Source organism: Gadus macrocephalus, chromosome 6 (genome assembly GCF_031168955.1).
Source record: "Gadus macrocephalus chromosome 6, ASM3116895v1".
Lineage (NCBI taxonomy): Eukaryota > Metazoa > Chordata > Actinopteri > Gadiformes > Gadidae > Gadus > Gadus macrocephalus.
In genome coordinates, this window is record NC_082387.1 from 21,731,265 (window position 1) to 21,754,341 (window position 23,077).

The 23,077-nt window shown below is 45.9% G+C and overlaps 1 protein-coding gene across 8 annotated transcripts in view; it reads right to left on the reverse strand.

Moving 5' to 3' along the window:
• Window positions 1-18,823, reverse strand: part of rimbp2b (RIMS binding protein 2b) — an 81,349-nt gene extending 62,526 nt beyond the window's left edge. For 7 of the 8 annotated variants that reach the window (XM_060054993.1, XM_060054991.1, XM_060054992.1 and 4 more), the window contains exons 1-2: window positions 18,703-18,823; window positions 18,482-18,616 (exon numbers count right to left, since the gene is read on the reverse strand). In XM_060054993.1, the coding sequence (XP_059910976.1) occupies window positions 18,482-18,616; window positions 18,703-18,792 (225 nt within the window). In that variant the 5' untranslated portion in view covers window positions 18,793-18,823. Of the gene's footprint in view, window positions 1-15,815; window positions 15,875-18,481; window positions 18,617-18,702 lie in introns of those variants that run through there. The other variant, XM_060054997.1, reaches the window with a different exon arrangement.
• Between the last annotated feature and the right edge of the window lie 4,254 nt (window positions 18,824-23,077).

Genomic DNA, 23,077 nt, shown 5'->3' on the forward strand with positions numbered 1-23,077 from the left:
AATACAGAGCCCTCGAGCCGGCACTTAGGTTGTCATGGCATCTGACACAGAATAACATGCTTTTAACAATGAGCACGGCTGGGTAGTCCTTAAGGAAATTCTGCAGAGGGTCTGGAGATAAAAAACAGAGAGGCAGGGGTGGTGGCTGGAGAGAAAGAGGGGAAGAAAACAGGGCGACCATCAGAAGGATAGAGATGTTCAGAGAGAGTGGGGGAGATAGGACTCCTCGAAGCATAGAACCCAGGAACCTATTTTATATATTTTCTAGTGGATTCAGTGGATAGAAAATAGCTCACGTCAGCAGTGTGAATCAACAAGAGTCGGCCTGTCAAGACCACTTGATACTCAGAATCATCCTCTGCACGCTCCCTGGAACCGGATCTCACAACCAATCCAGCTCTGGGCCATCCCGCGCGCCGGGGAGAGATACACACACGACTACCAAAGAATGAAGATGGAGATATGGGTTCTAAGCACAACCTTCGCCAGAACCTCTCACAGAAGCCAGGGACTCCACTGAGGTCAGATGAATTGCGTAATCCCGAACTGAACCAGGAAACTTTTTGAAGAGTGTAAGTGTGAGTTCAGCTCCGCAATCAGAGCTCAGTCGAAGACTTCCCCCACTGCTGGGGCGACCAGAAGTGATTCAAGGAAGCAATAGCTGAGGCTATTGCTTATATATATACCTACACACACATACAATCACACACTCAAACACACACACACACACACACACACACACACACACACACACACACACACACACACACACACACACACACACACACACATATATAATATATATATATATATATATATATATATACACACACCTATATATTTAAATACAAACATATATTTTTCTATGTATAAATATATATATATACACCTAGGTATGTATACACCCCTATATTTATATACAAACACATATATGCCTTTGTATATATGGATACACATATAAATATTACCCCTGTGTATATATATCAGCACTTGATACACACACACAAATCTTCCATAAGAGATATAGCCTACCCTGATCTTTAAAGTCCTCTTTCGCGTGATATACGCTTGGGGGGTTTCTAATTAGCCGTTGTTTAATGGATGTGACCCTGTTAAGACGCTGCCAATCCAGGAGAAAATGTAGGTTAGAAGAGCTAAAGCTAACCATTCCAGCATCCAGCATATTCTCTACTGACATCCATCACACCTTTTGTTGCTTTTCTAAGTGTCCAGGGAGCAGCATTAGTCGTGCATTGTTGCATCAGATGTGCATCTGTTTGCATAGAGACACACACCCCCTCCCGGATTTAGAGCTCTTCTGAGTGTCGATATGAATACACTGACTCAGTCCATAAATCTCAGTGGCCTGTGTCAAAAATCAATGCATGCCTGCAACATATTTTCATCACCCTATGAAGGTCGCATTACTGCTGCTAGGCCTTAAGCGTGAACGGGGTGCACAAAACAATCACTCGATCACCACATGCTCCTACTATTAGGCCTAAAAAAAAAATTTGTCTGGTTCCGGTTTCCGACCGACCCTGTCAATTTATGTGCGACCCAAATTATTTTATGAGCTTTAAAAAAAAAAATAATAATAATAATTTTTTAGGCCTTAGCATGTGTCTGGTTCAGCTAATGCCACCAGACCATACCAAAAGGGGTCATTGACATTGGCCCTCCATGGAGAGGTAACTCAATATGTTCCTTAGGCCAGTATGTACTTTGCTCCTTTATAACCTGATAAGGATAATATCCAAGTTGATATAGATCACTCCTATTGATTTGAATATGCTCTGTGAATAGCACAATGTTATGCAATGTGTCATAATACTTAGATAGGAAGGTCACGACTGAGGTCACAACTAGGGCCCGACCGATTTATCGGCCTGCCGATTTAATCGGCCGATTATAGCCTTTTTGAAAATAATCGGCATCGGCCAAAAAGACGCCGATTACAACCGATTATTTTTTTTTTTTATTATTATTTTTTTTATAAATGTTATTGCGATTAGTATCCTGCAGATTGCGCTCCTACTCGCCTTGCTAACTAACAACTTTAGCTGGAGTAAAAAAGAGGAGATTGAATTTTACCGTACAACATGAAAGCACGCTCGCTCAGGCAGCTGCGCGCTCACCTCACCAATGTACACAAGACGCGTTGTTTGAGCATGTTGTGCCTGTTTTTCTTTAGGTCCCAGGCCATGTTAATTTGTTATACTGTAGACTCTAACGGTGAGACCATACTGCTCAGCACGCACGTGTTAGTCACTGCTCACGAGCGCAGCACATTGGGAGTTAGTTATTTATTTTACATTTTACATTACACTCATTTTTGACTGTAAATGTATTCTAAAACACTCGAAGGTTCTGCATTCAATTCACATATTCGTGAAAAGTGTTTAAAGTATATTTAAGCTATCAAAAACTACGTTTTATATGTTTGTTTTTTTGTTTTTTTTAATCGGCCGATTAAATCGTAATCGTAATTTTTCTCTGAAAATAATCGGCATCGGCATCGGCACTCAAAAATCAATATCGGTCGGGCCCTAGTCACAACACAATGTTTTGAAAAAGCCTGGGGCCCAAACAATGTTTTTTTGCACCCCTAAAGCCATGACTCTCCGTGGTGTGAATTTGTCACTCAGCTAACAGGGCTTATGAAACTTGGATGAACGTTTTACGATCCTGTTAAAACCAGTTCAATTATTAAAAGGGCACATTTGTCGTGAGAGAGAGACGAGAAGAAGAGCATGCACAGATTGCAATTATAATAAACTCAGAGTGGTTACTGGAGATTGAGGAACATGGCAGAGATTAAGTTTCCCAATCCTGAATGTGGGCTCTGAGATGATTTAGCTCAGATGATATCAGCAGATCACCCCAGTGGGGGTGAAGACAGGGGGATCGACAAATCTATTATCCATCTTAACTTCAAACATTTCCCATTCCAGTTTATTATGTCACAACATAGAGGCGCATGTGGGTTATACCAGGTCAGTAAAACCAAAATAACTCTTCTTGACTTCACCTGTAAAGTGCAATAGGTGAATCTCCTTCAACCTAAAGTCTACGATAACACAGTTGTTTTATCGACTATGATGCTCCCTCTTTGCCCCTCCCCACACAACCTCTCTCTCTCTCTCTCTCTTCCTCTTGCAGAGCAAATGAAGAGGATTATCATATTCATCTCATTAGGAAAACCAATACTGTGTCTCTGTTTGTGTGTGTGTGTGTGTGTGTGTGTGTGTGTGTGTGTGTGTGTGTGTGTGTGTGTGTGTGTGTGTGTGTGTGTGTGTGTGTGTGTGTGTGTGTGTGTGTGTGTGTGTGTGTGTGTGTGTGTGTGTGTGTGTGTGTGTGTGTGTGAGAGGTCAAACAAAGGCCGCAGGAAAGGAAATATCCCTTGTTTTCTCCATTTCATATGGACTCCAAGGACATATGTCCTGGGGTTTCCTGTACCCCCATAAGTGCAGGGCATAACGGGGCCCCGTCCCACCAGTATGTACCACCATTAGTTCCAGTATGTCCCACCAGTATGTCCAGCATGTCCCACCAGTAACAAAACCACAAATGGTACTGACCACAATTAAAAGAAAACATTCTGGAACTTTGGGTATTATAGTTAATTTGTGTGTGTGTGTGTGTGTGTGTGTGTGTGTGTGTGTGTGTGTGTGTGTGTGTGTGTGTGTGTGTGTGTGAGTGTGTGTGTGTGTGTGTGTGTGTGTGTGTGTGTGTGTGTGTGTGTGTGTGTGTGTGTGTGTGTGTGTGTGTGTGTGTGTGTGTGTGTGTGTTAATTCAATTAGAGTGAGCAGAGGCCTAGCGAGTGGGCGCAGTGAGTTCTAATTGCATTAGCAGTGATGTAAACATAGTGTTTTTGGAGGCGAGCCCTGAGTCCTGCAGCCTCCCACACCATTTCACACATCAACGTGCACACATGCACACAACCAGCCGACAAGTCACCCCAACACAAACATTAACACATAAACACATACACACGCACACACACACACACGCACACACACACACACACACACACACACACACACACACACACACACACACACACACACACACACACACACACACACACACACACACACACACACACACACACACACACAAACGTATACAAAAACACACACACACACACACACACGCACACACAGGTATGCACACATGTTAATATACATGCACACACGTGTAGTGTAATTTAGTTGTAAACTGCAAACACCATAGTAAGTAGCCTGTTTTTCCAAACAAGGAGATTTTCCAAGTGTGTTGATTTCCAAACTCTGACTTAGCAGTATTGTAACCGAAAACAAAGATTGGAGGTGCAAACAGTTTCCTTTGTATACAGGAAATAATACTACATCATCAGAACAGCGTCAGCACTTTCTCCTGCTTTCATTTTCACTTTGCTGCCCATTGGGTGTAAACAAGCGGCTAAACCACTATTTAAAATACATCAATATAAACATTTACATGTTTAACTCTTGTAAATTACTCTTCTTCTTTATCAATAGCACTTGACCGATACACTGAAGGTAGTCCTCATCTCCAGACCTCTCTCCAAACACACACACACACACACACACATAGAAATGATATAATATGAAGATAGGCATGACAGAAGGAGACTCATAAGAATACCGCGAAGACATAGCAGGCCTATTTGCGTCCCCCAAACAGCTTCCTTGCCTGAAGTCGTGCCCTCTGCCATCTCTGCCTGCCTGGATGGGAGGACCCCAAAGACAGATGGCTGCTGGGTAGGCGAGTCTCGCGCCTTCTTAATATGCTACCGAGAAGAGAACCGTGATACATTGAAATGAGAGACCTTGGCGGAGGCCAAAGCCAAAATATGAGGAAGCGATGGGCTGCATACCAAACGGCAAACAACAGCGTTTTGGTGTTGTTTTGCAATGCTGCCAAGATTTGAACCAATTTGGCTCTGCTTTTCAGTCATACGTTTCAATGAAATACCTTCATGAAACAGCACACGAAGCGATGTTAAACTTGCTTATTCATGAAATGGCCGTCCCTTTTCAGGAGGACAGATTATTCCAAAAGTGTGATCAGTTGACACCTTTTTTAATACATTATTTTAAAACGTACATTTATTATACTTTTCCAGAAGACGCCTCGTGAGGGCATCCAAATATTCAAGTGGACGTTTTGCAATGATCATCAGACTGGCCTTGGCCTGGCAGCAATTTCCCACATATGGGCGCTGCGTTATGCTCAGCCAATCAGAATAAATAACCGTTTAACCGGAATAAGCGCTCTTTCTCTCTGCCCTTGGGTGTAAATAAAGCAATAACAACCATATACTCTGAGAAATAATATTTCTCCATCTTCAAACATAAATGATTGTATTTCAGATAAATCTGTTTGGATTGCTCCGTATTGCTATGCTATCCGTTAGCTGCCAGGGATTTTTATATACTGCATATTTCATCATCAGGGACTGAAACTCCTCCCCCAGCACTCTTTGGTCCAGTGTGTAATTTTCTTAAGAGGCTTCCAGCAGGCTGGGGGCCAGACTGATCTGCAGAGAGAGATCAGGAGGGTCTCACGTCAGTAGAAGAGATCTGCAGCTACCCTGCAGTCACCTGTCTCTGGGATCCTCCTGTTACGCTTGGTGCTTCCCCAATCGAAGGTTCAAGATTAACCATAATTTCTTTCTGATTCACTCTCCATTGCAGGTTACCTCAATGTTGACCGAAATACAGTGAAAAAGTGAAGCGACCTTGTTGCTTAAAGGAGACAGCTGGCGGAGCAGCTCAAGTGAAGCCAGGCAGAGTTCATTTGTATGGCTCTTTATCAGAATTGCAGTCTCAGAGGGCTCCAGAAACCCCATTAGGAGCCGTTCCCTAGGCCCAAAGTCATGAAACACCAGACTGTGGTGAGGCCACAGCATCCTGATCCTTCCCTCCAACATGACAAATGATTCTTTTAGATTGTGAAACACCTTCCCCGAAACCACTTTGAATGGACACAGACAACGTGGAAATCAATGAAACTGCTCTAGGAATATGATTCACATCCGTAACAGAAATGACATCCTACCGTGGATGGTTGGGGCGCGCTGTCTGGCGCCCTATGTTCAGTCTTCCTCCTCTATGAATCAAAGCCGACCTAGCAGGAGCTTCTGTTGCAACCCGTCTGAGAATATCTTTACACTTTCAAATGGGAACCACGCAAAGTGTTCCTACGCTATCTAACAACTCCATTTGTCAACATTGTTTATCCGTCTGTTGTGGTTGTTGTTGTGAAATTCTAGTGTGTATGAAGATGAGCTGTTTTCAGAAGAGCTACGGGGTTATGAAGTGTCTCAAAATGACTGATCTTATGGACGATGAATGAAAGATAAGTCAATATCTAGAAAGCACAAAGCATTTTTGTTGTTGATTTGAACATGTTTTTTTTCTGATCTTCAACAGAGCGAACTTCCCGATTTTGTCAGTGTTAGTGTCTGGGCATCAGATTATTTCTGGCACTTCCGAGCCTTACAGTTAAAGACCATGGTGTGTGGCGCAATCATTTAGGACAACAGCATCACTATTTAAAATGCTCATTCACGACAATGGTACCAGCTTAAACACAACATCACAACGTTGGTGCGGGTAGTCATGATGATAAAACTAACAAAACACATGTTGTTTAATCTAATAAAGTATGAATTTGAGCTGAAATTGTGGGTTCACTTACAATTTAACGTGTGAACGACGTTCAGTTAAGGAGGGAGGATAAGGGTGGTGTTAGACCCATGGTTACGACACATGCGACGTTGTGTTTTTTTAAGCTAGTACAGTTGTTTAGTATTAGAGCTCCAATGAGCGATGGTGATGTACACCTGACCTCACACTACGGTGTTACACTGCAAGTGTCCGAAAAGTTTAACTGGTCTCGGGCACAGCCATCAAGCTATCAGCAAACGCCCCAGAAAGGGCTTTACACAGCCACAAACATCCACACAAACCCACGTAGATCCACACAACCCAAAGCATTTCATTGTAACTTCTGATTATTGACATCAGGAAAATAATGGTACCTGAGTTTGGATAAGAGGGGAACATTCCCAAACTGGTCATAAAACATAGGATTTCATGTTGAAAACTAACAAAGATACAATTCATGGTTCACTGGCATACATTAGCAACCTGATCCTATCAACACACAAATCTACATTTGAAGAAGCAGCCTGCATTTCTTTTTTTTCTTTTTGCAAATGGACTGCATTTATGTAGGGATTTTCTAAGCAGTGGCCACTCCACGCGCTTTACAATATTGCCTTACATTCAACCATTGATGCAGTCATTAGCACACCGACGGCAGTGTCAACCATGCAAGTCGACAGCCAGCTCATCCGGAGCAGTTGGGGTTAGTTGTCTCTCTTACAGGCCTTGGCTTGTAGCATGTATGATACCTCCAAGGTCCCGGCTAGTGGTGTGTTTCAAGCAGCGTAAGGTCTGAGATATAGAAGATCTATCCCCGGGTTCACATAGACGCTCTGCCAGGTGCTCAACTCTCTGACCCCCTCTGTCGAAAGCCTGGAGCCAAGCGGTTTATTAACACCATAGAGTGGCAAACACACCAACAAGCCCTTCAGATCCACGCAATGCCCTGCCCTGAACCCCCTGAACTTCTGCGCCCTCCCCCCCACCGAATGAACGGTGGACTAATTTTACCATTCATAGCTCTGTCACATGCTTGTTAAAAATAAAAGACTCACAACACAGATTCTGCAGCCAGCGAGGATCATTTGGGCTGATCTCGCACCCGTTTCCTCCATAACAGAAGGAAGCATGTGTGTTTGTGTGTAGAGTGGGTGTCTGCGTGACTTTAACACTTCAACAATAGAAAGGCCAGGCACCAAACACCCACGCAAGCGCCAATTGCGCGTGCCACTGATGTCTAGCAACCACAACCAAGCAGTCTGAATGAAATGGGCTTTACAGAAAACACTGGCAGCATAAGCTTGTATCAATAATGAAAACAACGACATTGTCCAATCAGTTTGAAAGCGTTTTCAGAATAAATGATTTGGATAAAGGAACAAAAGAAATTAAAATACACCTAAGAGCACGTCTATCACTGTATACCCAGATGCACAAATATTAATCCTCCAACTACAAATAAATGCTATGAATACTTAAGGGAAGAGAGAGCCCTCATCACACACACACACACACACACACACACACACACACACACACACACACACACACACACACACACACACACACACACACACAGACACAGACACAGACACAGACACAGACACAGACACAGACACAGACACAGACACACACACACACAGGCACGCACACACACACACACACACACACACACACACACACACACACACACACACACACACACACACACACACACACACACAAACACACACACACACACACACCCACACACACACACACACACACACACACAAATACACCCACAGCTAATCAATGCAGCTCATTCATATTGAAACCACAGGCATCAGGGGAAGCCAGGGAATTACAAGCAGCTCCCCTTCCGCCACTGAGAAGCAGACAGCCGTGCTGCCTGTGGAAGAAGAATCAGCCTTGACACGACACGACCGCTGCCTACCAGCCCGCCGTCCAGCCAGCACACACAGGGGACCCGACGTCGCCACACCTGGCTGCAACGACTGAAGTAGTACTTAGACTCCGAAGGTCAGTCTGCTCAAAGTCCGCTCCTCTAAATGACCATGAACCACACAACGAATGACACCACCAAGACGAAGCGGTTACCTCTGCTGTACCCTGTTACGTCTGAGAGCCTCACAGTGCACCTCAGAGCTCAGTCTCTGCCCCGAAAAGACAGGAGCTGTCCACGCACTGTCCGCCTGCCAACCGGAGCGGCAAAACTAGGGCTTTCTCAACCGAAGAGAAAAGACGACAAGGAAACCGTTTTCTGGTTTGGTTGGGGTGGTGGTGGTGTTTCATCGGGTGGTGGTGTTTGGTCGGGGAGGTGGTGTATGTTCGGGGTGGTGGTGTATGGTCGGGCTGGTGTTATGGGTGTATTTGTGAATCAAGCACGACTGGTCTATATTTGTAGCAGTCCCCATTTGTCAGCGGTTAAGGTAAGCTAAAGGACACAAATGACGCCAAAGGGTCCCAGATGTCCATGGTTTCCTACTGCTGGCCAGGATCACCCGGCCCCTGGGGACTCTTGTGAACAGTGGTGATTCACAAGCAGGGCCCAGCGGGCGGAGCAGCCAGGGAGGGCAGCCAACAGCTAACGGCGTTTGCGTACGTGGTGCATGCTTTGGTGCAAGTATTTCGGTCCCTCTCCTGGTTCACACAGAGAGGGCTAGCTGTAGCATGCCACCTGTCCACCTGCTGAACCACGTAAACAGGGGTTCAGGATATGGATTTCACCACAGAGAAATGTATTGGAAATCATGAGCTTCATTGAAGCAAAACCAAATTCCATCAAATACAGCCATGGCGGCATGTAGAAAACCATAATCTTCCCGCAAAATGGAAAAAAAACACCAAAGTACATCTCTGACAATGTTTCAAACAATAATATAATCTACTCCATTCTAAAATCTTCATCTGTTCATGTTCCGTCTCTCACAAATCCTCTAAATTTATAATCCACTCAAATCAAACCGAAGCCTGCTAACACTTCAGCACGTCATTCAACCAAAGACTCTACAAACCCACACACGCATAAGACGACACCGGGGTAAACCAGCCTCCTCTCTCCAGGTTCAGCCACACAGGACGCCCGGCCAAGAGCACGGCCTGCACCGCATGTTATTGCTAGGCCAGTGGGTCTGGCGGGAAATAATAATTCCCCATCCTAAATTATTTACGGCCCCCGTCAGGCGGAACCAGATGCTACTTTTGTGTCATCGACAGAGCGCTGTAACTCGAGGCAGGCGGCGTAGGCCTTCTCTCGCCAGGTACGGCCTCCACTTTGTCTCCCAGCTGACCTGGATGTCACCGGGACCAGAAGCGGAGAAAGGGACGAGAAAAAGTTCTAGCGGGCTACGACACCGTCGGCGGGTGTGCACGTGGCCTTTTGCTCAGTGCAAGGAGCAAAATGTCACGTGCACACCAACCAAAGCAGGGGTGGCACTATGTGGGGCCCGGGACCTGAGGTGATGCCTGGGGTTCACCCTGGTCATGTCGGTGTCGCTCTTAATCCAGCCGTGACATTTGAGACCATCGCTGGTAGACTACCTTTTTTTTCCCCCTTCTCCCGAGCAGTGTTCTGCTGCTGAATACTAATGCTATGGTGTTGTGTGCCAACCGCTCATGAAAAGAGGCTATTTTTAGCTAGTCGTCCCCAGCTGCACATCTCCCAACACGAGGCCAACGGACAATTAGCGTTTTTGCTCCTCCTAGAAGTATGCACTTCCTTCACCTCCATAACCTGAGCGGAAATCTGGGCCTGGATCGGGTTGGTCAAGGCCAGCACCCCTGCCGCGAGGCAGGGGTGCTGGCTAACCTGATAACACCACCCTGACGTAGCTCTTTGACAACACCCTGACAAGCTCTGTGACACCACCCTGACGTAGCTCTATGGCACCACCCTGATGTAGCTATATGATACCACCCTGACGTAGCTCTTTGACACCACTCTGACTTAGCTCTATGGCACCACCCTGATGTAGCTCTATAACACCACCCTGACGTAGCTCTATTACACCACCCTGACGTAGCTCTATGACACCACCCTGACGTAGCTCTAGGACACCACCTTGAGTCTATGACACCCCCTTGACGTAGCTCTATGATACCACCCTATCGTAGTTCTATGACACCACCCTGACGTAGCTCTACGACACCACCCTATCGTAGTTCTATGACAGCACCCTGACCTAGTTCTACTACAACATCCTGACTTAGATCTGTGACATCACCCTGATTAGGTTCTATGACATCACCCCGACGTGACTTCTCGACTGCGGTAACGTGTCTTTCCTCAGTCGATAGGATATTCATCCTTGGTGGAATAGTACACACTCATCTCTCTATACTAATTAACTACTTATACTGACACTGCAAGGTCTTAGGGCAGCTGGGATCTTCTCATTAAATAAACGTCAAACTGAATTGGAAAAATTATTGTGATGGACTTACTTCACAATTATGAGTCTATCGTTTCTATCTTCAATAGCAGTAAACAATGTGTAAACATTGTACGTTGTCAGACTACAGCCTCTTCAATTAGCCCTGTGCAGCTATCGATCGCTCGGTAATGTGGCCTACATTTGTGTGGGCAGGTACAGCGAGACAATGAGGATTTCTGCATGTATGCCTCTTTACTTCATAAGTCACACAAGGCTCATTGAGTGGAGCTAATTAAGGCATCTCCGTGCCATTACCCTGACTCCCTGTTCATCAATACTCCTGTGAGGTTCGATGGCAGCTTACTGCCAACCGCACATGGGGCTACATAACATTATGATGTGGTCGTCTCTGCCCAACAGTGGACCAACAATCCTCCGATGTCGCCGTGGGAACCAGCGTTGAGTGCTAAGACAAAACAAAGCTTTTTGCTGATAATCAAATGTGAAATTCCCCTTGATTACTGCATCACAATCAATTAACGGTTACCACACCAACGCTGTGTGTTAACATGGAAGTGCATTAGCATGCCATTAATCATCTTCACAATAATGCAGAAATGTCGAACGTGGGCCTGGAAGTGCCAGTCACCTGCCAATATCATCCAATAATCAAAAGGCACCGCAATTAAGGAGCATGCGGAAAACATGCAGAGCCAAACCAGACACCATTTGAGACTTTCTTGTTCACAAACTGTAACGCACACTAGTCATGATTTTTACCACACAAACCAAGGTCTCATCAATCACGTTCACTCAGAAGGTTTAAACGTAGCAGTCACTTAGGGAACAAGCAAATACTTCAGTCAAGGGTTGGCGATTAATAGTTTGGCCCATTCTGGCAACAACAATGTTAAGTTACACCCGTATGGAGGGTGCAGAAATTGACCATGGATGATAGACAGTATAAGTAAAGTACATTATATATCATGACTAAAAACTGTTTTGATAGCGTTGCCCTTTACATTAGTCTTGTTTAGACCTGTGCTGAATCCTAATAAAGAACCCTGACATCATGAACCATGACTGGAACACAACAGCTATCATTGGCAAAATTGTATAACTATATATCCAGCCGACCTATAGAATATCATTACATTTCAAATCACCCAACGCTTCGCCTTGTAATCCCACATTGATTGGGGATCAATTGGGGATTAAGGAAGGGGGGGGGGGTCTCTCTTAAACCCCACATTGTTGGGGATCAAGGAAGGGGAGGGGGTTCTCTCTGGAACCCCACATTGATCGCATCGCGGTCACTCACAGAAACATTCCCCAATTATTCATGATGGAAATTGAGATATTTGTAGTTTTCAGGAACATCAAGGTCAAGACCTGCTCGATCGTCGCATTTGATTACACTGTTTGGTTCTCCTAAAAAAGTCCAGTGCGAATGGTAACCAAACAAAATGGAAACGCAACAAGGCATCAGCCGCCGCCTGAATGGGCCTGAGCCCAGCAAACGATAGGTGTGAAGGTCTCCTGAACATCAGCACGCTACAAACCAAGTTTCATCTGACAGAGTGGGCAGACCCAGCAAAAAAATCCCCACCGACAATCAATTATGAATGCAGTCAGCTTCCCTGAGGTGATTACTAGCTGCTCTCTGCTGACCTCCAGAGCAGCCAGCCGCCTGAATCAGACGGCCAGCATCGGCCAGCGAGCATCGGCCAGCGAGCAGTGAGGGACTGGCTCCTCCATCATCAGCACGGCCATCGGAGCATGACCGTAGTGATGGAGCTGCCAGAACACGATGGCAGCTGGCACTACATAACCACTTACATTACGATTGTGCATGGGGAGCTTGGGTTGAACTCAAACATGTGCATGGTATGTAAACATGCTCATACATTTTGCAAACTACTCACTGGCACACACGTAGACGTGCGCACAAACACACACACACACACTCACACACACACACACACACACACACACACACACACACACACACACACACAATCACACACACACACACACACACACACACACACACACACACACACACACACACACACAATCACACACACACACACACACACACACACACACACACACACACACACACACACACACACACACACACACACACACACACACACACACACTGACAGATACTGAACATATGTGCTTAGAAAGGATCTAGAGTAGAGATGAACTCTTTACAAGGGTTTATAAACCTTTGCACAGCATCCACACAAATCTACCCCTTGCATTCGAATTTGAACATGGCCTAAAGAAAGGGCAGTGTGAGAGGGAGAGAGAGTAGATTAAAACAAAAAAAGAAAAAAATATATAAGCTTGCTTTGTCATGCTTCCGAGTACCAAGCGACATCCAACCAATCAGCATCAGCCATAATGTACTTCCCCTCCGCCGGCTCCCAACAGCCATCATCATCATCCCACAGATTTTCCCAGCAAAGACTCCCTCTCCCTCTCTCTCCCTCTCTCTCCCTCTCTCTCCCTCTTACATAACCCCGGCCGTGGACCCTGCTGTTCGCATCACTAATGCCCGGCCGGCACGCGGCCACGCGCCCCATCCAGGCCACGTCCCGGGCAGAGCACGCAGCGGCGGCAGAGCGCGGGGCGGCGGACATGGAGCCGGCAGCAGCCGTGGTCCCAGCTGCTGTCACGACAGTGTGGGGCCCGAGTCGCTGGGGGGGGGAAGCGACGCGGTCATGCTCCTGTCCTTCTCTCCCCTCACAGGCCGACCGCCCAGCGACAGCAGGCGGCTAGCCCCCAAGCTAGCACCTCCAGCGCAGCGCCTGGCACGGGTCTGGGTGAGGGCGGCTCCCAGGTCGTACTGGGGAATAGTGTGTCCAATGTAAAGCACGCCCAAGTCAGACGCACAAGTGGTCCGTCACAGTAAATGGTACAGTGTGTTCTTTGAATTAATGGTAGTATTCCGGACTGTATTTCTTGTGCATTTGTAATCAAAATGTATAAAATGGTGAGGTTTGTATTTACCCATGACAAGCATGGACACGACCTTCTGTTTCCCGACAAACGTTCGGTGGTTCCACACACACGGGAAATAGGGAATAGCATTCATAATAATCGTGGATTGAACGCCACATCGTGTTTTATTCTATTTGATTTACACAAAGCGAAACGTTGGGAACGATGCCCAAGGAACTCATCCTCTCAGCACTAGGAATCCAGTTCCTTGGATTTTAACGCTACCTACAATCCAACCCTCCCCTTATCTTTTTACTCTAACCTTTGGTGATTGTTATTCAGGTATTACGGATATGCGCTGTGCATAGTGAAACATAGAAGAAAGCAGTCGACAGTTCAGGGATAGCCGGGCGTGGTGATGAATGGCCAGTCCTTCCTGTGGAGGAAGAGGGGCGGAGCGATGGAGGGGACTTTGATTCAGGAGTACTCCCGTACAGCCCAGGTGATGATCTAAAGTGACAGCCCTAATTACGGAGCCCTTTTTTAGTGAATGACCTTGGGAGCCAGCCAAAACACACACACACACACACACACACACACACACACACACACACGCAACTGCATATTTACGCCTGCGTGCACACTCACGCATTAACGTATGCATGCCAGCTCGCATGACACACACACACAGACGTGAGCGTGAACACACATGCTTGTGCACACACTGCAATCGTGCACACACTGAAATCGTGCACTTTGTTTGGCATGAACACTGGAAAGGTAATAGCAATGGTTAACGAGGTGGGCTGAGACGTGACACGCATGAGTGGGCATACACTCCTTTTTCAACTTCAATTGAATTTGTTGTCGGGGTCAATTGTTTTGGGGCCCACTACACACAATACACCGGCGTCCCTCCATGCCTGCCGCTGATGGATAATCTGCATTAATGCTTGACACGAGCCCAACAAGCAAATTAATCAATGAGAGACACATGCTGCCAATTCCCTACTTGCAAAGTCTCCAATTAGCATTTCAGGATCCCATCTCCCACTCGCCAAACAACCTCATCCCCCCCAGGGACCTGGTGTATCTTAAATAAAAACTAACAAAAAGCTATTAACTTCCCCACCACCAACACACACACACACACACACACACACAGTCACACACAGTCACACAGTCTTTTCCCAGCCTTGATGCTAAATAACCATAACTAACGATCATACCAAAACCATAAAAATGCAGCCATGTACTACAACCCCACTACTCCCCACACATGAACCATCAATCACACCAGGAGGTGGCATAAGGTCGGATCCCACAAACGTGTTCCCTACATTGCGTGCAAGTGATTGTCTATGGCCTCTGGCTCTGGAGGTGCTGTCAACTCCAGGGACATTATGCATTCCACCATAGAACAGCCCTAAAAAAGAACAGAACAGGAGGCGAGCGAGGTGGAAGGAGAGCGCAAGAGGGAGAGGGAGAGGGGAGAGAGATGGAGAGAGAGAGATGGGGAGAGAGGGCGAGAGACACACATCTGTACAGATGTACGTGTGGTCAGGCTGAAATAACTATCTCAAATGCCTCTGATGATATTCCCGTAGTCCCGGACGGCGCTGCACAGCGCTGGACTGACATGCATGTCCCTCAGAATGCTATAACCGTCCCCTGGCAGCAGCGTGAGCACAGCATCCTGCAGCACAGCCGCTGCAATGAACCCTGTCCGAGTAAGGGAGGGAAGAAAGAAAAGGGGGGAAAAAAAACAAGGAGGCTCGACAGCGAGACAGGGGAGAGAACACGGTACCTTGGCAGCAGCGGTGGCGAGAGACCCGTGCCCAGGGCAGCGATCTCCTCTTAGGTTGAAAGACTACAGGAGCCAGCGGTAGGAGCAGGTCAGCAGCTATGGCAGCTCCGTAGCATAAAATGGTTCATCACAGAAACCGTGAGAGAGAGAGGGAGAGGGAAACAGATAAAGAAGCGAGAGATAGAAAGAGAGAGGGAGAGAGAGAGATAGATGGAGGGAGAGACACACAGCCAGGCGGCGCAGAGCGCGCGCGAGAGAGAGGCAGAGAGAGTAGAGGGAAGAGGGAGAGAGAGAGAGAGAGAGGCAGGGAGCATCATTCAGCTCAAAGGCTCGCACTATCGTTGGCTGTGCAGCAGAGCACACACATTTTACACGCCCCCTCTCTCTGTCTCCCTCTATCCATCTCTCACTGGTGCTTTCACTTGCACAAACGCATACAAACACGCTTTTACTCACGCAGGCACGCAGGGGTGCAGAGGCAGTGCAGTGTGCAGCGGCAGCAGCAGCTGCAGTCGCAGCCCTAGTCGGAGTGCTCCCTCTCCTGGACGCTTCCTGCCTGCTTTAGCAGCCACTTCCTCCTTCCCTCCCTGGCTCGGTCCAGCAGGATGCCGTTAATAGCCACATACCCCCCCCCCCCCCCCCCTCCGCCCCCCAGCAACATGTTTTCATGTAGCAGCCGTCACCTCTGGTTGGGGTTTAATCATGGCCACTGACTAGCAGCCATGATTAAAGCTGGCAAGGTCATGTGAGGTTATCCCAGCTGTTGGCATCCACCCACCCCCTCTCCCACCCTCTCCTCCCGGCTGGCCCGAGAGGCTGAGGTTGGGCAGCGATGCCCTGCCTCCTCCTCATGGGCCGTTACTCCAGCTGAGACTTCCCTTGGGTTTGGCTTCACAAACACAGAGGCTAGGCTGGACCAATCAGATGACCCGAAACAGCAGAAAGAGCATTTGTCATCCAATCACAGCTTAAGAAGTCAGCCATGGAAGGGGTATTATAAGATTATTTGGGGGCGGGGGATGGGGGGAAGGGGGTTGTCCTGAGCTTGTTCTCCAGGGAGATTTGGAGGAGTGTTGTTTGGCTACCCCCAGTGGTAGTCAGTGGTACTTCAGCCTGTAGTGGGCACCGGAAGGATGGAGGGTAATGGGGTATTAAAAACAATGCATGCTTTTGTCCTCTTGGCTGCCTAGCATCCGCAGCAGCAACCTTTCCCTGTGTCTTGAGAACCCCCACCCCCCCCCAACACACACACACACACACACACACACACACACACACACACACTTCAATCCCAATGGAGATCCACCATGGCCCAGTCACCACACAGAACACACACCTGATGTTAACCCCTCCATGGCTGCGTCCTCCCAAACTGACACTCAACCTCCGCCATCAGCCGTGCTCCTACGACTAGAACCGTCACCGTTGTAGTCATTGGAACAACTGACATGGTCATTAATAAATATGCACTGCTAGGAACCCAAAGGCTCTCTCCCTCGCTCCCTCTGGCTCTCTCTCTGGATACCTCTGGCTCTCTCTCTCTCTCTCTCTCCCTCTCCCTCTCCCTCTCCCTCTCCCTCTCCCTCACCCTCTCCCTCACCTGAAGATAGTATCAACCAAGACTGGTGGGGAACATTGTTGATTTTTATCAATCCTTTACTTTGAGACTTAAATACCCTTCAGAATCTTTGAGGGTCATCTCTGTAAATAAAAAATATATATATTCTTCTTCGTTGTCATATGCCGTTTCTTTTTTACTCCTGCTTTTTCTTCGTTCTTGAACACATCATGACCACACATCATGTCAACAAGGGAAACATCAGGACAAGAGTCCCTCTCCCCAGGATGCCACCAGGGGACAGACCCCCTGTCTGACTCACTCTCAGGAAGGTGCCAGTTCAATAGCATTGCATCCAAACAGCATGTGACTATTGCAACCAGTCAAAAGCACAAAGAAACACACTCACAAACACACACACACACACACACACACACACACACACACACACACACACACACACACACACACACACACACACACACACACACACACACACACACACAGTTTGGATGATTTCATTAGGATAATGAACAGCTTATCTTTGTGGTTATTTATATCCCAAAGATAAGTGATCAACATTGCTCTAATTATTTATTAATTTCACACTTAAAATTATATGAAATAATATGAAGATAAGACAATGCTTGATTGACTCCAATGGGAAATAGGGGTAAAGATTATTCCTGTAGATTACTAAACTACTGACCTAGAAGCAGCTTCACAGAGACCGGTCTAAAAACACATGAGCCAAGAGAGGACCCAGAGTGATGGTTACACTAGAAGAGAAGCATGCACGGCGGTGCTAATGAGAACACATCGCCTGCAGAAGTGCTACAGCGGCAGGCTACGGCTGGAGGCTCCAGCAGAGTGCTATTGATGTTCCTCACCATGGGACGCTTCTCCATCCCTCATAAACCCCCAGGGTAGGAGGAGGAGGGGAGGAGGGGGGTACAGAGGAGGAGGGGGGGGAGGGGAGGAGGAGAGGGAGGAGGAGGGGGAGCAAGACTAGGAGGAGGAGGAGCAAGCGCAGGGGGAGGAGGAGGAGAAGGAGGAGAAGGAGGAGGAGGAGGAGGAGGAGAGGAAGCAGGGATGAGCACAGACTCACCTTATCTCTGTCTCTCATCTGGCTGCTCCGTGAGCCTATCGCTGATCTGTGAGGTTGGCTCCACGCTGGCTCCCTCCAAGATGCTCTCAGGAGCCGCTGGTCCCCCTGGCAGGCTTTGTGACAGCCCATCGTTCCCTGGAAGGAGGGGAGAGAAGCGGCAGAGCAGGAGTCAAGTCAGAGAGAGGAGAAGGAGCATCGACAAGAGCAGAGATATGCATCACCTCAATGCACTCTGGATCAGCAGGAACAACAGCAGCAGCCTGAGCAGCAGCAGCAGCAGCAGCAACTGCAACAGCAGCAGCATTAAACATCACACCAGCTTACCATGATGGTGGAGCTCTCATGCCCGCTGAAATGACAGCCATGGTCAGCGCCAGCCACCGATGATGTCATAGCGCCAACATGTTTTGTTTATAAATATATTTTTTCAGCAGAGTTACATAATAATGGATGTTGGGATATTATTGGCGCACAGATAGACCAAAGATGGTACAGCTGCCAGTTGTAATGCCCACAAATAAGAAGCCATCTGACAGTTTGTCTGGATGTTTTTTTTTTAAGGGGGGTGTGCAAGCATTATTTATAATTTTTGCCACATAACAACATACTTTTTTTCCCAAACATTATTTCTGGTCTTCAGAGATTATACCATTAATAATAAATTGATACATGCAAAGTGTACACATGTTCCCTCTTCAAATTGAGGCTATGCCTATTGTTCATCTTTATAATTATAGATAAGCATTTAATGGCCCTAATGAGAAGGAAACAATTTCCTTATTGTTATTTGTTCATTTGATTTGAGAGGGTTCCAGTTACAGGTTAAGTTACGGTGGTAGAATAGCATCCCCTTGTGGGCGCCTGGTGGTATATGAAAGACAACGTAACATGTTTAAGCAACATCAAACGAGAGTGACAGTGCTGTTACACTGAATAGCACGCCTTGGAGTCGGATATTCACTACAACAGCAATCCAGATCTCTTGTGATAATGCATTTATCCAAGAGTTATACAAGCGCCACATATTAGTCAACAGTAAAAACAGACAACAGATTGGGATTTGTTTATTTAATCATTTATTTGAGTCCGCCGATTTAAATGGTTCCTCGGCTGGACAGAGACTGGAGGAACTTTTCCCTGAACAGCAGCTTGGTTTTTCGTCTAAGTTTGCATAGTACGGCAGGCCATTGTAGGCTACGTATCAATAACATGTGTCTGTTTGTTTCCATGTATTGTGCAACCAGTGAAATAAGAGTATGGGTTGTTCCACTGAGTTAACCACTTATGCTCGTCTATTTAATCAACATTAGAAACACAGGTAGAGCGGAGTGATGCGTGTGTAATTAACCTTCGAAATGCTGGCGGAGCGGAGTCATACATGTGATTAACATTAGAAACACTGGCAGAGCGGAGTGATAGGCCTACATGCCTCTGGTCCCATCTGATTAATTTGTCTGAAGTTACTGTTGTTCAAAAATAGATCAATAAATCAGTGAAGTAAAAGTGCAGACTTCTCACTTCTAGATCACATTGAATAGCCTATCAAATAGCCTACTGTAAGCAAGGAGCTTTCTACGCAAAATACGAAATTAGAAAACACATGGTCATATTACTAAACTAGATTACTAACTAAGAATCTTAGTGGTTCAATGAAATAAATGTTGATTGACTGTGTCTAATCCATGCGTATCCCATATATATTCCGGCTTATGTTTTCATTCGGTTGGTCTGAGTAAAATAAACCTGCCTGGCCTACCTGAGACGGACCAATGAATGTGAAGTTGATCTCAATATTCGGCTGTTCATCTTGCCTCTGCATCGGTCGGACAGACCTCTTCCTCGCTATTCCAAACGATGGATGAATGAAGCAGGAAGCGCGGTTTATATAACTCCTGCATCACGATGGCCTTCAAATTCATCCAGAATATCGGTTATTTTTGTATATGGACAGCAGCCTTGGAAGGCCAACCAATATCCAGCCGCCCACTGACCTCCCACTCACAGGCAGCACGTACGTGTGTGTGTGTGTGTGTGTGTGTGTGTGTGTGTGTGTGTGTGTGTGTGTGTGTGTGTGTGTGTGTGTGTGTGTGTGTGTGTGTGTGTGTGTGTGTGTGTGTGTGTGTGTGTGTGTGTGTGTGTGTGTGTGTGCGCGTGTGTTTGTACACACGAAAGTGGTAAAATAATAAATGAATAATCGAAACCGTTGGGCAAGATAGGTAAAGACCTACTAATGAGCTGCCAGGAATTTACATTTGCTTTGGGATACGTCCAAAATGAGCAGAATCTGCTTCATAACCAGACCGTAAGAGTCCTGTAATAGCTATAGTTGTAAAGCACTGAGGCTTCTTGTACCTGCTTCCTGCATCTGCAGGGAGCAGGTGCAGGAAAAGCCAAGGTGTTATGAAGATCTGTTTCTGTCTAGTCTATTGGTTTGAACACAAGTATAATCACTAGAGAATTAACTAAAAACAATATAAACGTTCTGAATACATTCTGCGGAACATCGATGGCTTGTAGCATATCTTACCAACTTGTTATTTAATTCCTGCGAAAATGCTCTTTAGTCGTTTTTGTTTCATCTGTCGTGGTTGGTTGAATGCTTGGTGCTTTGCATATTCAACTTAGTTAATCCTCTTACCAAAATAAATTCCACTCATATTCTCATTTATGGCAAATTAGGCTACAGATCAGTTTCACAAATCTGACCCCAACGTGGACTACAATCCACCGTTAGAACACCACCCTCTTCACTGCTTATAAACCTCCATGCATGTTAACATTATTGTTGCCTAATTAAAAATAAATTCATATTCATGTTCAAACAAGGGTAGCAGAGTAGATTGTCCAAATGTAATTGAATTAGAATGATAGGCCCTATGAATATAACATGGACAATATGAGCTTCACTAAGTTAAGTTTGGTGTACAGGGTCAAATTGCAGACCACTACTCAGGAAACGTAACAAAAAAGGCTTTTAATAAAGAACTCAGAAGGACAAAGGGGCACAACAAAAAACTAACCGATAAGGGAACAAAGGACCCATGCGTTCCAATACCCATACTGCCCTACTATTTAGCATGCCAGAAAAATATTGAGTATGTCCCAATAAAAATTATGGGAAATTTAGTATACCGAAAAAAAACCAGGATGTGGTATTACATCCGGTCGCGTTTTGCAGTGGGCAAGCCAGCATGCTTTTTGGCTTTTCTGCCCCACAATCCTCTGCACAGCAGAAGCTATGTGGGTGGCACTATACAGGTTTGCCAATCAATGAAATCGCTCGTAGTATGTCCCAATTGTATGCGTACTGATTGCAACAGTACATACTCTTGTAAGGGGAATGAGGTGTGAGTCTCAGGGCATCTGGTGGACAGCGGGCGAACGAACACTGAAGAACAAAAAGAAACTCAGATCATGACAACCCCAACTCCTTTACCGCATACAAAAAGACATTTAGCTCCCGGTGCCCCGCGACCATCACACAAGCCTTGATGAAAGTGTCTTTCGTGCATGAGTGTAAGTTTATATTTTTCTCTAAATTGCATTGATCCAAAGGAGGAGAGAACTTGTCCCCAAGGAGACCCACGTCCACCTTCTACACTAATCCTGTTTAGTTGATTACAGAGAAGTCAAGCCCTCTGTGCTAAAGTGGTTATTAGTCTAGGAGAGGAAAACAGCCTTACACCCCCTATAACCCCTCTCTGCAAGCCTTTCACTCCCCCTTCCACCCCCTTTTCCTCCAATAATCTGCATTTCACACAGTAAGGAAGATCAGGAATTGATCATGTTGACTCGAGTTTGTGTGTGTGTGTGTGTGTGTGTGTGTGTGTGTGTGTGTGTGTGTGTGTGTGTGTGTGTGTGTGTGTGTGTGTGTGTTGTCTAAGTGAGGGATTAAACCAGGGACAAGGGTTTCAATTTAGTCTTGACTAGAAACCAGTATGCATGGCATCTATTTTATATTTTATGTGAAACAATGTACAATGTATTTGTCGATGCTCAATAAACTTCTTATCTAAAATGTCTTCAACCAAGGTTAACGATATATTGGAGTGTACTGTTTATTTGATTTACTTACATTACCCACAATAAGATTGATACAAAATACAATACAATATAAGAATAGAACAACTTATTTTTCCATAACCAGAATTGTCATCATTTATGGTCCGTCCAAACACAGCATTCTTATGTTTTACCGTTATATTAATGCTTAAAGGCACTTTGGTGGTCACGGGTTAGAAGATACAAAATCTGTGTGTTTTAATCAAAATATTCCATTGGATAAGGATATGTTGTGTGCATAAGATACAAAAATATTGGTAACAATTTACACAACTTGCAACAAATGTGTGTATGATTTTCTGCCAGTATTGAGAACCTCACAAGAGACAATAATAAATATAACCGCAATCTGGTAAGGAGAAATAAGGCTAGTTCATCTTTTTTTTTTAAATAGCACCACCCTTGGGTGCAGTACTACAATTTGGGTTTATGGGTAGTGGGGGTATTGGTATCCACCTAATAATAGTTTTTTTTATACAATAACAAAATGATCATATAAGAAAAATGGGCTAACTGCTCCAAATTTATTGGCCA